The sequence below is a fragment of the Cotesia glomerata genome, linkage group LG7 (genome assembly GCF_020080835.1).
Source record: "Cotesia glomerata isolate CgM1 linkage group LG7, MPM_Cglom_v2.3, whole genome shotgun sequence".
NCBI lineage: Eukaryota > Metazoa > Arthropoda > Insecta > Hymenoptera > Braconidae > Cotesia > Cotesia glomerata.
The window spans coordinates 10,028,343-10,042,113 of NC_058164.1; the positions used below are offsets into that span (position 1 = coordinate 10,028,343).

The 13,771-nt window shown below is 28.0% G+C and overlaps 2 protein-coding genes across 2 annotated transcripts; both read right to left on the reverse strand.

Annotated features, from left to right (window-relative positions):
- Nucleotides 1-4,855: 4,855 nt before the first annotated feature.
- LOC123269504 (cuticle protein 65-like) lies at nt 4,856-6,611 on the reverse strand. The gene is made up of 3 exons (XM_044735242.1): nt 6,161-6,611; nt 5,326-5,505; nt 4,856-5,232 (listed from the first exon to the last, which is right to left on the reverse strand). Exons 1-3 carry the CDS (start codon nt 6,170-6,172, stop codon nt 4,981-4,983), a joined length of 444 nt encoding a protein of 147 aa, XP_044591177.1. The 5' UTR covers nt 6,173-6,611; the 3' UTR covers nt 4,856-4,980.
- A 1,016-nt stretch (nt 6,612-7,627) lies between these two features.
- On the reverse strand, nt 7,628-10,879 carry LOC123269065 (tubulin beta chain-like). The gene is made up of 3 exons (XM_044734564.1): nt 10,142-10,879; nt 9,591-10,055; nt 7,628-8,494 (listed from the first exon to the last, which is right to left on the reverse strand). Exons 1-3 carry the CDS (start codon nt 10,196-10,198, stop codon nt 7,679-7,681), a joined length of 1,338 nt encoding a protein of 445 aa, XP_044590499.1. The 5' UTR covers nt 10,199-10,879; the 3' UTR covers nt 7,628-7,678.
- Between the last annotated feature and the right edge of the window lie 2,892 nt (nt 10,880-13,771).

A 13,771-nucleotide genomic window follows, 5' to 3' on the forward strand; every position in this document is an offset into this window, starting at 1 on the left:
TGACCTATTAAACATAAAAGACATTATTTATTTATTTATTTCTTTTTTTTTTAAGATTTGAACATTGTATCAACATATATTTCAATTTTGTTAACTTAAGTCTATTCAATAATCGATGGATCATTATTAATGGAGTGCGTCAAATTATATATGCCACTCAGATTGATGAAAGAAGTCACAATATCGATTTATCTTAATGTCAAAATTGACAGTGATTTTTACTGTGTATCTCTGTTCCACTTTCATCATCATTGTACCCACTAAAGTTGTGCAATCAGTAATATATGAGCATAACTTTAGATTTGTATAATGCATAAACTGGTCCACCCATTAAATCTTCTTGTATGACGTTACCATAATGTAATTTTTTGGATAAATCGAGCAATGGAATCGTTGAAAAATAAATTGCTAAATTTGAAGTGATTACTCTCTTAAATCAAAATCGTGACTTTCGAATATGAAATAGTGACTATTCACTATTTAGTAGTGAAAAGTATATCACTATTTGAATTAGTGATCTACTCTGCACTGCAAAAATAGTGAATAGTCACTATAGTCACTATTTCGATTTAAGAGAGTAAATATATCAATATTGAAAGAAAATTATTTGTAAGTTTTTTACAAAATTGCTAAAAAAAGGTAAAAATTTTTTAATTAGAATAATGAATTAAAAATCAATCAAGATGTATTGTAAATTAAACTTTTAGTTATAATCTCTTGTATTGACAATTTCATTTATTGTATTTCTATCAAGAAGGAATTTTTAATAGAAAAAAAAAAAAAAAAAATAATAATTTCCAAGCTATCTCGGCGTAATTATTAAACAAAACAATCAATTAACTGCAGGAAATTTTTTATATCTCAATTAGCACTAACTGATCTGAAGGCGTCATTCACTTCTTTTAATTCTTACGTTTTTATTATTTTCAACAATGAATTAATTTTATGTTTGTAAAAGTTGAATTAAAATCGGAAACACTCTATTTTAATTATTATAAGTTATTAATACGATAAGAATAATTTGCGTTCATTTCATATATTTTTATTTTCTTATAGCCAGAGAGTTATGTATTTTTTTAACAAAATAAATTATATTATTCAATTAAAAAATTAATAACTTGGTTTAAAATTTTTTTTTCAAATTTTTCACACTCCTTTTCTAAGTTGTATTTTTTTAGAATTTCATGAAAGAAAGTTACTTAAATAAAAGTGTTTAAGATTTAAGATCAAGCTGAAGATGATTTTTTGTCTTAAAAAAAAAAAAAAAAAAACCGTAATTATTTCAAAAGTGCTATAGAGTTTTTTAATTTATTTAGCGCATAAAAAATAATTCAATAATAACTTTTAAGGATAAATTATTATTATTTACTTTTTTTTCATCATCGAAATTAATATAGAGTAACATGTTAAATCATTATAGGTTGCATATACATCTGATTATTTTAAATAAGAAGTTATTCAAGTTTGACTATAAAGCTATACTTATTAGATTTACGAAATCAATTTAACATGATGCACAAAATCATAATATAATAAAGAACAAAGCTTGGGATGTTGAAGATTTATTTAAGAGATAAAATCATTGCCTCGCCTCAACCTTGATCCACTCCAGTGTGTACCTCAAGTATTTTTTTTATCTCATCTGCGTTTCGTATGACGCAAGTACTCTATCTCTTTTCGACTTTCGACTACTAACCATAAGTACTTAGTTGAAGAGGTGATATTTAAAAGTCTGGAAGCTTGTATTGTTTGCTATCCATAGATTACACCTAGGGTAATACTTACACCTATAATAATACCTTTCAACTACATATATGTTTTGAAATATTTTTGACAAAAATATATAGATAGGTCTAATAAAATTTAAAGAAATCGAAAAACACGCAGCTAAAATTTGATTAATGTATTTAATTAAGAATCTAGCAATAGGGGAGCCTAGGGCACGACGGCCCCCTTAAGCCGATTTTTTCTTTTTGTGGCTTTTAACCATCATATTTATTTATTTTCCATCTATTTCGAACGAAACAGTCGAAATTTCGCAAAAAATCGAAAAAAAATTTTTTTTTTCTGGGGCACGACGGCCCCCTCCCCAAAAAATCATATAAAAAAATTTTTTTTTTTACTAAAGCTATTACCATCAAAATCTAGAGATTCTTCTCCCAGAAAACGGCGTCGAGGGAAAACCACGATTCTTACGAGTCTTGAGTATCGCCGAGAACTCACAGAAAAAAAAATCAACATGAAGCAAAAAAAAAAGACCTCAATTAGACAAAAAAAAAAAAAAAATAAAACAAAATCAAAATCAAAAAATTAAAAAAAAAAGAACATTTAAAATATAAAAATGATGATTGCCATTGTCTTTATTGCTATGGACTTTCTTCAGAGTCCTCAGAGTCATGGATTCAATGTAAAAATTGTAATAAATAGTCTTATGATTCTTGCACAGGTATTGGCGAAGATAATTCTGACGAATATGTCTGTGATAATTACGAATAATCGTATATTCATTAAAATATCTCGATGTGATTTCCTTATTATCGAACATTTATATTTCATGTTTTATTCAAAGTTTAATTTTTGTTAATGTCTTAAAAAATTATTATAAATTTCATTTTTAAGCTGTTAATTAGTTTTAAATAGATAATAGTCAAAAATATAATTAATTTCTTTTATTGCACTCAGAGGTTTTAAACCTACGTACAAGAAAAAATGTAGATGTTATTTAGCAATGAATTGGTTACATTAGTTTACATTAATTTTGAGATTAGGTTTCTGTCTGGTGCAGAGGATAACGTGATCAATAATTAATAATATAATTATTACTTATATATATTTTTTACAATTGTAAATTGACTATGTTTACAATTTTTTCAGTTGAATTTATCTCTAATGACAAATTTAAAATAAGAATGAAAAATTGTTTATGCCTGGAGGTAATACAGGCTAACAAAAATTATAAATAATTAGAGAAAATTGTGCAATAGACTAGATAGCCAATAACAATTGTAAACATAGTCAATTTACAATTGTAAAAAATATATATAAAAATAGACTAGTCTTTAGAAATAAAATTATTGTAAAATTGTAAAAAAATAATTATTACTGTTTTAATTCCAAAAAACTGTGTTTTCAATTTTTTATAAGCTATATAATTCAACTTTTCATTAAATTTTTCAGTTTAATTAAATTCATTCTGATTCATTGACCTGAAAAGGCCTAAAATAATGAATTCTTTAAATTTGTCGTTTTTTTTTCGAGTGATCCATTATGCTCCACGTATCACAGATTGGCCCAAAATATCATAAGAACATTATAGACGTCATAACTTGAGAGAAATTAAAAAAAAGATTTTTACCTAATTTTTGAGAGGGGCCGTCGTGCCCCAGGGGGGCCTTCGTGTCCCAGATTCCCCTATAATATTGTTATATTTATTTCGATTGCATTTAAAATTATTCACGTGACACTAAGTAATTTATGGAATGACTAAATTAATATACTTTCGAGTGTCTGTCAATCTTCACATTAATATTCTTGATTTATCAATGAAATTTTATTGAAGGAGATATGTTACACTGATAGGTTATTATGAAAGCATTTTAAAATATTAAATTTAAATGTAAAGAATGGGGGTTTTTCATAATTTACAATTGTATATATATTTATTTTTTACTCCGTTTTTCTATTAATTTTTTCTATATTTTTTCATAAATTAGACAGAAGAAATTCTAAACCTATTAAAATCATTACTTTATCGATTTACCAAACTTATTAAACGCAAAGGTAAGTTTGAAAAAATATGAGGAACAGTTGCATATAAAAGCTGTAAAACTAATAAAATCATAAAATTAACCGACATTTTAACAATTTTCTTTAAAAATTAAGAATAAAAATTTCTGTTTTTTAACAATTATTTATCGGAAATTTTTTTAACTTCTCGCTAAGAAAATTGAAAATTTTCAAGAGTTAGGAAGTTATTGGTTTAGCCCCGTTTTTTAAAAATCAGGTTTTCAACGGATGTTGACGTTTTGATGTCCTAGGAAGCTTTTCTTAAATCTTGAAAAACTCTTCATGTGAAATTTTTTGAAATTTTTTTCCCGTCACTTCCTTTAAATTTATTTAATAGTTTTCAAAAATTAGCTGTCAGCCGATTACACTTATAAATTATAATTTGGTTATACTTTCCTTTATAAAATAAACAAGATATTCGTGGAAGAAATGATAGAGGATCTCTACTAATAATTTATCAACGATGTGATAGCGAAAAACCTGAATAGAATCCTAAAAAAGGGAGTATACGTTTTTCGAGTGATGAATGCATACATTTTTATTTTTATTTGCCTCGCACATTTTGTAGCCTAAACGGCTTGATGGATTTACATAATATATCTTTCCATCTTTAAATACTGTTCTAATTTATTGTACGCAAATAAAAAATTAAATTGATTCGAGAGTAAAAGTCTTAAACCAAGACAATTATTTCAAAAAATTAAATTCTATTGAACTAAGAAGAAAAATTCTTAGATCGAGTGAAATTCATGTGCTCAAACAAATAAAAATTTCTTCAAAATGATATTCTCGGCTTAAGATTTTTACTCTTGAATCAATTTAATTTTTTTTTTTATCGGTATATAATTTATAGACAAAACTTTATGGCAAAATTACTGGATTTGCTAAATAAAAAGCTAAAAAATTCTAAGAATATAAAAAATCGCCCTAATTTAATATAAATGATTCAATCCTTAATTAGTTTTGATTTTATACCCTTTATCTAAAAATTCATTATTGTAAATATCACTAATTGCCTTATGTTTATTTAAATATCAGATGGACGAATTGACAAATAAAGAGTTCATAATTAGAGAATTGCAAAAATATTTATTATCCAAAAAATATAATTCATATAAAAACAACGATTATTTACATCCGTCCTTGGGTACTTAAGTTTACATCTTTCATTTAATTTAGTTCAATTTCTGGAATTTAGTGCCAGTATCCGTGTCCGTATCCATAACCATGTCCCACACCGTATCCGTGTCCCAAACCATAACCATGGCCGTAATTAGCGTATCCACTTCCATATCCGTGTCCTAAACCATAGGAACCGTATCCATGACCGTAGCTCAATCCAGAGTAATGAGGTGCAACGTAAGCGGCAACTGGAGTAGCGTAATGAATTTTAGTGACTGTTGGTGCCGCAAGTACTTTAGTCACTACAGGGGCAGAGTAGGCGATCTTTTGGAAAATAAAAATATAAATACCAATTAAGATAAAATATCCAATATTTATCTATTAATTAAATTATTTTAAATATTGACAATGTTATACCTTATGAGTGTTTGCGTAGCTGGTAGCAAGAGGAGTATGATACACAGTTGGTGAGTAGCTCACTGTTGGAGCATGGTATACACTGGGATAGTTGTGATAAGAGTATCCGTGACCGTAACCGTATGGAGCTACAAGTCCTGATCCTGCAGAAGCGTAGGCCACCAGGGCTAAGAAAACCACCTGAAAAAAATAATAGTCAATCTTTATTCATTTTCTTGGCTAGGGGTGATCATTGACATTGTTAGACGAGTATTGAAATAATTTATTCGTTTTTTTCTTGCTTAATTATCGTCAAATTAAAATTTTATGATTTTTTTTTTTAATTATAAACTTAGAGTATCGATATTAAATTTTAAATCATTAGTTTATTTCAATTTATTTTTTTAAGTGATTGTTTTGTACTTTTTTCACTAAGAAATTTAGTTATTTTTCGAGTGAAGATAAAAAATCTAAAGGTATTTTATAGAAACAAAATTGTTTTGTAATAGTAAAGCTAGCAGATAAAAAAAATTTGGATTCTGATTTTTAGAATTTTTCTTTTTTAAATTAAATTTAAAAATAATTTTTCGTGAAGAAATTAAAAAAATTTATAAGTCTAATTTTAGGAAGATATTTTTATTATCATTAATTAATTTTTTTTTAACAAAACTAAAGATCATACATTTTTGGCTATTAATTATTTAAAAGAAAATTTTAAGTTTAAAAAAAATGTATTGTTTTGAAAAAAATCTAATGAGATATCAACTAACTTTGATACAAAAATTTATGTTCCGTTTAGTGAAATATTGAATATAATAATTGATGAAAATGATCAAATGTTAAAAGAAACACTTACCAGCTTGAACATTTTGTTATAGTTGCTGTTGTAAACACAGAAGTATCTGATTCTGTCCTATCCCTAGGATCTCTTATATACCCCATCAATAGAAGAATCTTGAGAGAATGGACATACAATGCGTTGTGTGTTGTGATAGCGAAGGTTAGGAAAAAAATTTCCCCCATTCGTTGACTTACGGTGTAGAGTCACACTAGAAGCGTTAGAGCGTGACAATGATGCTGATGCCCTTCTCGATGGATCAATCGAAGTCATTGCGGGGATGTAATGTAGGATTTATCACTCGCTTGATCCTCATACCCGATCTTTCAATTCCAAGGATCGATAATCAATGATCGACGTTGAAGAGATACAGAGGTAGGGTCGCGAAGGCCAACGTTATTAAATTACAAAAGAAGAAATCGCTCAGAGTGAATTTGTCGTGAGAAAAAAAGTTATTCACTTTAGTGGCTACTGTTGATACCTTGAAACAAAAAGACATGATCACCTGCGTGTATATAATTATAATTATAATGTTATATGCGCATTTTTATACTTTTTTTCATACACCTTGGGAACTTGGGCTGTCAAGCGTAAAAACAAAATGAATAGACACACCCACGAAGGAGACACCATGAGCGATCAACTGTAAAGAGAGATGCGAGGTCGTTGAAATATTTTTATAGTTACTGTTACCGTTATTGTTTTTAAGAAATTTTTTCAAGGTCTCCTCCTAATCACTCAATTATCTATGATCTACAATAATAATAAAAAACAAATTGTATTATTTATTATTGCTTTTTAACTAGAGTATTATATTTATTTTTTGTTCCTTGAATAATTACATTCTTTCAAGTTTAGGACAAAGGTTACAATTGCCATATAACTACTAATCATCTTAGAATTGTGTGAATTGTTTGTAGAGTAAGGACAACGAGATTTCTCTTCTTGCATGATTATAACATATATTATTACAATATTGAAGACTAAAATTATAAAGATAAACATTATAATTAACGTTGTTGTTAGATAGGCTAATGGTTTATCGACAACTTTATAATCTTGAGTCATCGCGATAAATATCAACTTTGCTGTCTTTAATAATTTCATTTAATAAATAACATATTTAATTTCAATTTATTAAATTAGTCAATTTCTCGTATATCTGATTAAAATTTTAATCACCAATTTTTTAATAATTAATTAATTATGCAATGTTACTAACCAATAATAAAACATTTATAATTAAATGATCAACAAATCAAAGTAATGTAATTTAAAATTTTACACGATAAAAAATTTTCTGTCATTGCGTAAAAAAAAACGTTTGTGTAAAGTTTTTTTGTTAAATATTTTTCATACAAACTTTTTTAACAGAAAATTCCTTACTGTGTACGAATCCCATTTTAAAATTATTAAATAGTAATTTTAATAATAATTTGGGCGATTTGATGAAAAAAAAACATTTTTTTTAACTTTTTCTCAAAGTCAAAATCACAAAAAAAAAGAATGAAACAAAGAAAAAATGATCGAACGCATTCACGCATCTTCGCCTTCTTCATCTTCATCAAAGTCTCCTTCTTCATCTGCCGCAGCTTCCTGATACTGTTGATACTCAGAGACCAAGTCATTCATATTAGACTCAGCTTCAGTGAACTCCATTTCGTCCATCCCTTCGCCAGTGTACCAATGAAGAAATGCTTTGCGTCTGAACATGGCGGTAAATTGTTCAGAAACGCGCTTAAAAAGCTCCTGAATGGCAGTAGAATTTCCAATGAAAGTCGCAGACATTTTCAAACCTCGCGGTGGGATGTCACAGACCGCTGTCTTCACGTTACTTGGTATCCATTCGACAAAGTAAGTGCTGTTTTTGTTTTGTATGTTCAGCATTTGTTCATCGACTTCTTTCATAGACATCCTGCCGCGAAAAACAGCCGCCACGGTGAGATACTTTCCATGACGAGGATCGCAAGCAGCCATCATATTTTTGGCATCAAACATTTGCTGGGTTAATTCAGGAACGGTGAGTGCTCGGTATTGCTGTGAGCCTCTGGATGTCAATGGTGCGAACCCAGGGATGAAGAAATGAAGACGGGGAAATGGTACCATGTTGACAGCAAGCTTTCGTAAATCTGCATTTAGTTGACCAGGGAATCTCAGGCATGTTGTAACGCCACTTAACGTTGCGCTGACCAGGTGATTCAAATCTCCGTAGGTTGGAGTGGTTAGTTTCAAAGTTCGGAAGCAAATGTCGTAGAGTGCTTCGTTGTCAATGCAGTAAGATTCATCCGTGTTTTCTACCAGCTGATGAACTGATAATGTGCAGTTGTAGGGCTCCACTACTGTGTCAGATACCTTGAAAAATAGTTTATTTTATAGTATTAATTGGAAAAATAATAAGATAAATTGAAGAGAAAAAATAGTGTAAAGAATAAAAGGATACTTTTTCAAAAAATCTTATTTTTTTTTATATAATTTTAAGAATCTTCTTCGATAAAAAAATAGAGGATTCTTAGAATTAATAGATTTATAAAACATTATACTTAGTGTAAAATATTTTTTGTGTTTTTACTAACAGAAAAATATGTCTGAGCTTACACTGTAAATATTTTTTGTTATATCTTTAAAAAATGTTGGTTTTCGATTTTTTAACACTATTGTGCGTTAATTTAGTAAAATAGAGTTATCAACACGCAAATGTTAAATATTTAATACAAAGATTTTTTACACAAACTTTTTTTTAAACGATGACGGAAAATTAGTTTTTTAAGTTTATTCGTTTATTTTTTAGGATTATTATCATTTTATTATATCTCGAATGGCTAAAAATGGTGTTTGTATGAATATTCAAACTTATAATTCTTGCCAATAAAAATACGAGTCATTTTTTTTTACCTAAGTTTTATTCTAGATTATTCTATAAATTAAAAAAAAATTAATGTATTTCATTTTTTTTTATCGTTAGAATATTCTCAAAGAAGAATAGAAATTTTTTTGAATAAAAAAAAATGATTTAAAGAAAATTTGTTTTTTTATAAAGAATTTTTGCGTTTGTTCAAAATTCCTTGTTGATTTAAAATTTTGTTATTTTAATAGACCAAATATATTTTAATACTTCCTTTCTAAAAAATGACAAGTTGTTCTTTTTTGGAATGTTAGAGACTTTTAGAAAAATTAAAACACAACTGAAAGATTTTAGGGAAGACAGACTGTCGATTGAATTTAAAAAATGTTCATTGCTGATGAAATTTTTTTGTTTTTATCAAAATTTTTGTTTAAATTCAAGAGGTTAGAACTGAAGTGATGTAAGCAATAATTTTTATCACACTAATTTTGAACCCAAAAAATATCTTTTAAAGAAAATATATTTGAAAAAATTACCAAATTTTTCTAGGTTACAACTTTTCAACTCAAATCCCTTGAATAGTAAATATTAAAAAATAAAAATTACTTTTGGCGATGGGACAACACTGAAAGTCATCATAATGCGGTCCGGATATTCTTCCCGTATTTTTGAAATCAAGAGCGTGCCCATTCCTGCACCAGTGCCTCCGCCAAGTGAATGAGTAAGTTGAAATCCCTGGAGACAGTCACAGCTTTCAGCTTCTTTTCGGACCACATCCAACACGGAATCCACCAATTCAGCACCCTCAGTGTAATGACCTTTGGCCCAATTGTTCCCTGCACCACTCTGACCGAACACAAAATTGTCCGGACGAAATATCTGGCCAAAAGGCCCTGAACGAACAGCATCCATTGTTCCGGGTTCCAGATCAACTAAAATTGCTCGAGGTACGTATTTTCCTCCGGTTGCTTCATTGTAGTAGACGTTGATGCGCTCCAGCTGGAGGTCTGAGTTTCCGTGATAGGTTCCGGTTGGATCAATTCCATGCTCATCTGATATCACCTCCCAAAACTAAACAAAATTTAAATAAATAATTTTAAAAACTGTTTGTTTTTAAAAAATAAAAAAAAAATTAAATAAATAACAGTAATAATTACCTTAGCACCAATTTGATTGCCACATTGACCAGCTTGAAGATGAACAATCTCACGCATTTTTACTTATTTTATTGAACGTTTAAATTTTAAACAATATACTCAATCGAATTAGTTTTATTAATTTTAAAACGTAAGAAACCAAAACGCTTATGAAAGATTTATTAATGGGTTCAAAAGATCGAGGATGTTAATATTAGTTCAATGATCTGCTTGATGTAATGTTTCGTTGTTTTTTCACTCTCCAAGGTAACCGGATCTTGATTTAAGTCACAATATAAATCTAATTTTAACAAAATACTATCGCTTCTACATTCACGCAACTAACGAAACTTTTTTTTTTTATTTATAATTTAAAGTAAGCAAAGAATAAAAAATTGACTATTTAAATTGAATTATTTTGTGTTCTGTAACTTCATAATTAGCGTAGACTGTTGGTGTAGGCGAAAGGTTTCCAATTTTTATAATACTTGTCTGTAATTGATCGGATTCCATATGTTGAGTACTTATTGGCGATTGTTCTAATTGTAAGCCCATGCAATCGTTGTTACCAGCGGCATTTTCTTTTATTCTTTTAAATAACTTTCCCGGTAATAAAGGTGTTCTATTGAATTCTCTAAATCCTGGACGAAATATTTTATATTCGTTCGATGGAGTTTGATTTATTGTGGGTCTAGTAGCAAACACAAGTTTTCGCGGCATCGCGTAGTGAATAATATTGTCGTTAGACAATCAGAGTTATTTATCGTGAACTAATGACTCATTTTTTTATTAAAAAATATTGTCGTTAGTCAAAAAGACAAAATAAATGTTAATAACTCCGATTACATGAAGACAATTTTAAAAAATGCTTATCGATAATATGATTTATTCATTTTTATCATATGATATTTAAATTTTTAATGAAACGAAAAAATATTTTAACAGTAATATTGTTAAAATTTTTTTCATCTCTTGTGAAATTGAGATTTGTATTTTTTATAAAAAATTTAGATTATTGTTGTTATACCCTTTTTTTTTTTTTTTGAGAAAACTAATGTTTGCATAAAAAAAACGGCAGCTAATTATCGATAATTGGTTTCCAAGAAAATTCATATCTTTTATATAAAAAATTAAAACGTGTAAACTACAAAGTTTTAAATAATAACATACTTGTTAAAAAAATATCTAAAAAATTATTATAGCATGATATAAATAGTTTTCACTGAAACTTCCAGTTGGTTTTGAGCTTAAAAATTTTTTCACGATAACTTTTGAGCTCGTCAAGCTTAAAGATATGACTTCTTATTATTTTTTCAGCTCTGCAAGTTCAAAAATTCAATTGTCGATGAATTTTGGAACTAACTTTCATTTTGTTTTATAATAGGATTCTAAGAAAGCATTTTTTCGATTTCAACTGGGCTTGCTGACTGTAACTAGAGAAGCATATGTTCTTAAAAATCGATCGGTAAAATGATAAAGCAAATATGCAAGCAATTTTTTTTATTCTATTTAATAACTTCGAAACAATACCATTGTTTGATCTTAAAATTTAAGTGAATTGTAATTTTAATCAATTTTTTTATAAAAAACAAATTAAATTAAAAATTAATCTCAGACATTAAGAAAAAAAATTAGAAAAACGGTTGACCCTGAAGGCCATCCCTGCAACTTCCCGCTAATTCCATACCAAGGCGCTTAAAATTGTACTTATGACGTTTTTGAGCTCTCCGAGCTCAAAAATACAATTTATGTGTTATTTTGAGCTCTCCGAGCTCGAAGAGATAGCTTTGCTATGCTTTTGAGCTCTTCGAGCTCAAAAGTGTTATCAAAATTCGATGAAACACGATTTTTCTAATTTTCAAACTGCTGTAACTTTTTAATAAATCAACCGATTTTTACGCGGTAGGCGGCGATCGATGTGGTTTTTTAAGCTTTATAAAAAATTTGGAAAAAAAATTTCTCTGATGAAAAATTTCGGAGTTATTACAAAAAAACACGTTTTTCGATTTTTTTTCGACAGCGATATCTCACGAACGCATCAACCGATTCTGACCTTCTTTCATGGTTAAGAGCTGATTAGTTTTTGAAGTTGATCAGTTCAGCCAATTCGGAGATATTTAAAAAAAATGAAAAAAAAAACAACTTTTTTTATCACTTTTTTTGCAATTTCTCAAAATCTACTGGTCCGAATCGGTTTCAACTTACAGGAAATCTAAGTTTGACGAAGCCCTTTCGAATGACACCAATCGCGATGAAATCGATCAAGCCGTTCAAAAGTTACGAGAGGTTTACACACACACACACACACACACACACACACACACACACACACACACACACACACACACACACACACACACACACAGACGTACGGACATCATCGTGAAAATATTCAGGAAAGCTTCCTAGGACCTCGAAACGTCGAGATCCGATGAAAACTCGATTTTCGAAAAACGGGGTAAAACCAATAACTTCCCGATTTTTGAAAATTTTCAATTTTCTTAGCGGGAAGTTAAAAATATAAAGTTACTATGCCAATAATTTAGACGTTTATAAATATAAACGATAAAAAGTAACCTCCATTATTCTTAAAAAAAAAAAAAAAAACAATAATTCAAGGTTATCAAATTGGCAATTAAATTTGCAATTAAAAAAAAAATGTAATAATTATAAAATAGTCAAATTGTCATAAATATATAAATAAATTTTGTTTTTTAACTATTAAATTGATAATAAATACTTGATTTCAATTACATCTTTACTTTGAAATAAATTTGTAATGAAATATATCTTTCTATCGAGTTTATAAAGTCTGTATTATTACATCAAATCTTACAATGATGATCCCGTTGAAATACATTCATCAATTTTCTTCGCCGCTTTGTGTTGCCAAAGTCCAACAACAACATTAACCAGACTGAGTGTGGTAGTTCCAACGTTTGACCAGAAAAACATGTCGTTTTGAAGTTCTTCAAACTTTTTTTTCGTTACTTTAATTAAAGTTACAGTAAGTAATATAATAAAACTTACGAGACCAACTCCCAAGTGAGCTAAAACAGATTTTGTCAAAGCACCTGACAATGCTTCACATTCCGGTGTTAAAGATATTTTCTTCACAACATTGTTCAACCTGTTACCAAGACTTGAAACTGACAATCGATTCATTTTTATAATTTTAACGTAATATACTTTTGATAATTATTTATTCAATCTAGACTTTGTTTTCTTGTCTAATAATACGAATTTAGTTTTGAAAATTTTTGGATTAACTTTTTTCTTTATCTAAATATTATATAACTTTAACTTATATAACTTTAACAATTGGTTAAAAGTTTTGTGGAAATTTACTGAGGATTTCTCTTTATCTAATAAATAGTAAAAATATTTGAAAATTTTTTAATTTTAATTTAGAAGAATATAATAATTTTAATCGTTTATTTTTTTATCTAATTATAGCGTAAAATAATCAAAGTTTTTGTTCATAAAATTTGTTTTTATTTTTTTATATTATTGATTGCCAACTAACTGTGGAGTATTTTTAAAGTTTACAACTAAATAAACCATTATAAACCAAAAAAAAAGTTTTTTCATAATAAATAATTATATTTTCCAATAATATTGATTATTAAATAAATAAAAGATTCAATTTCT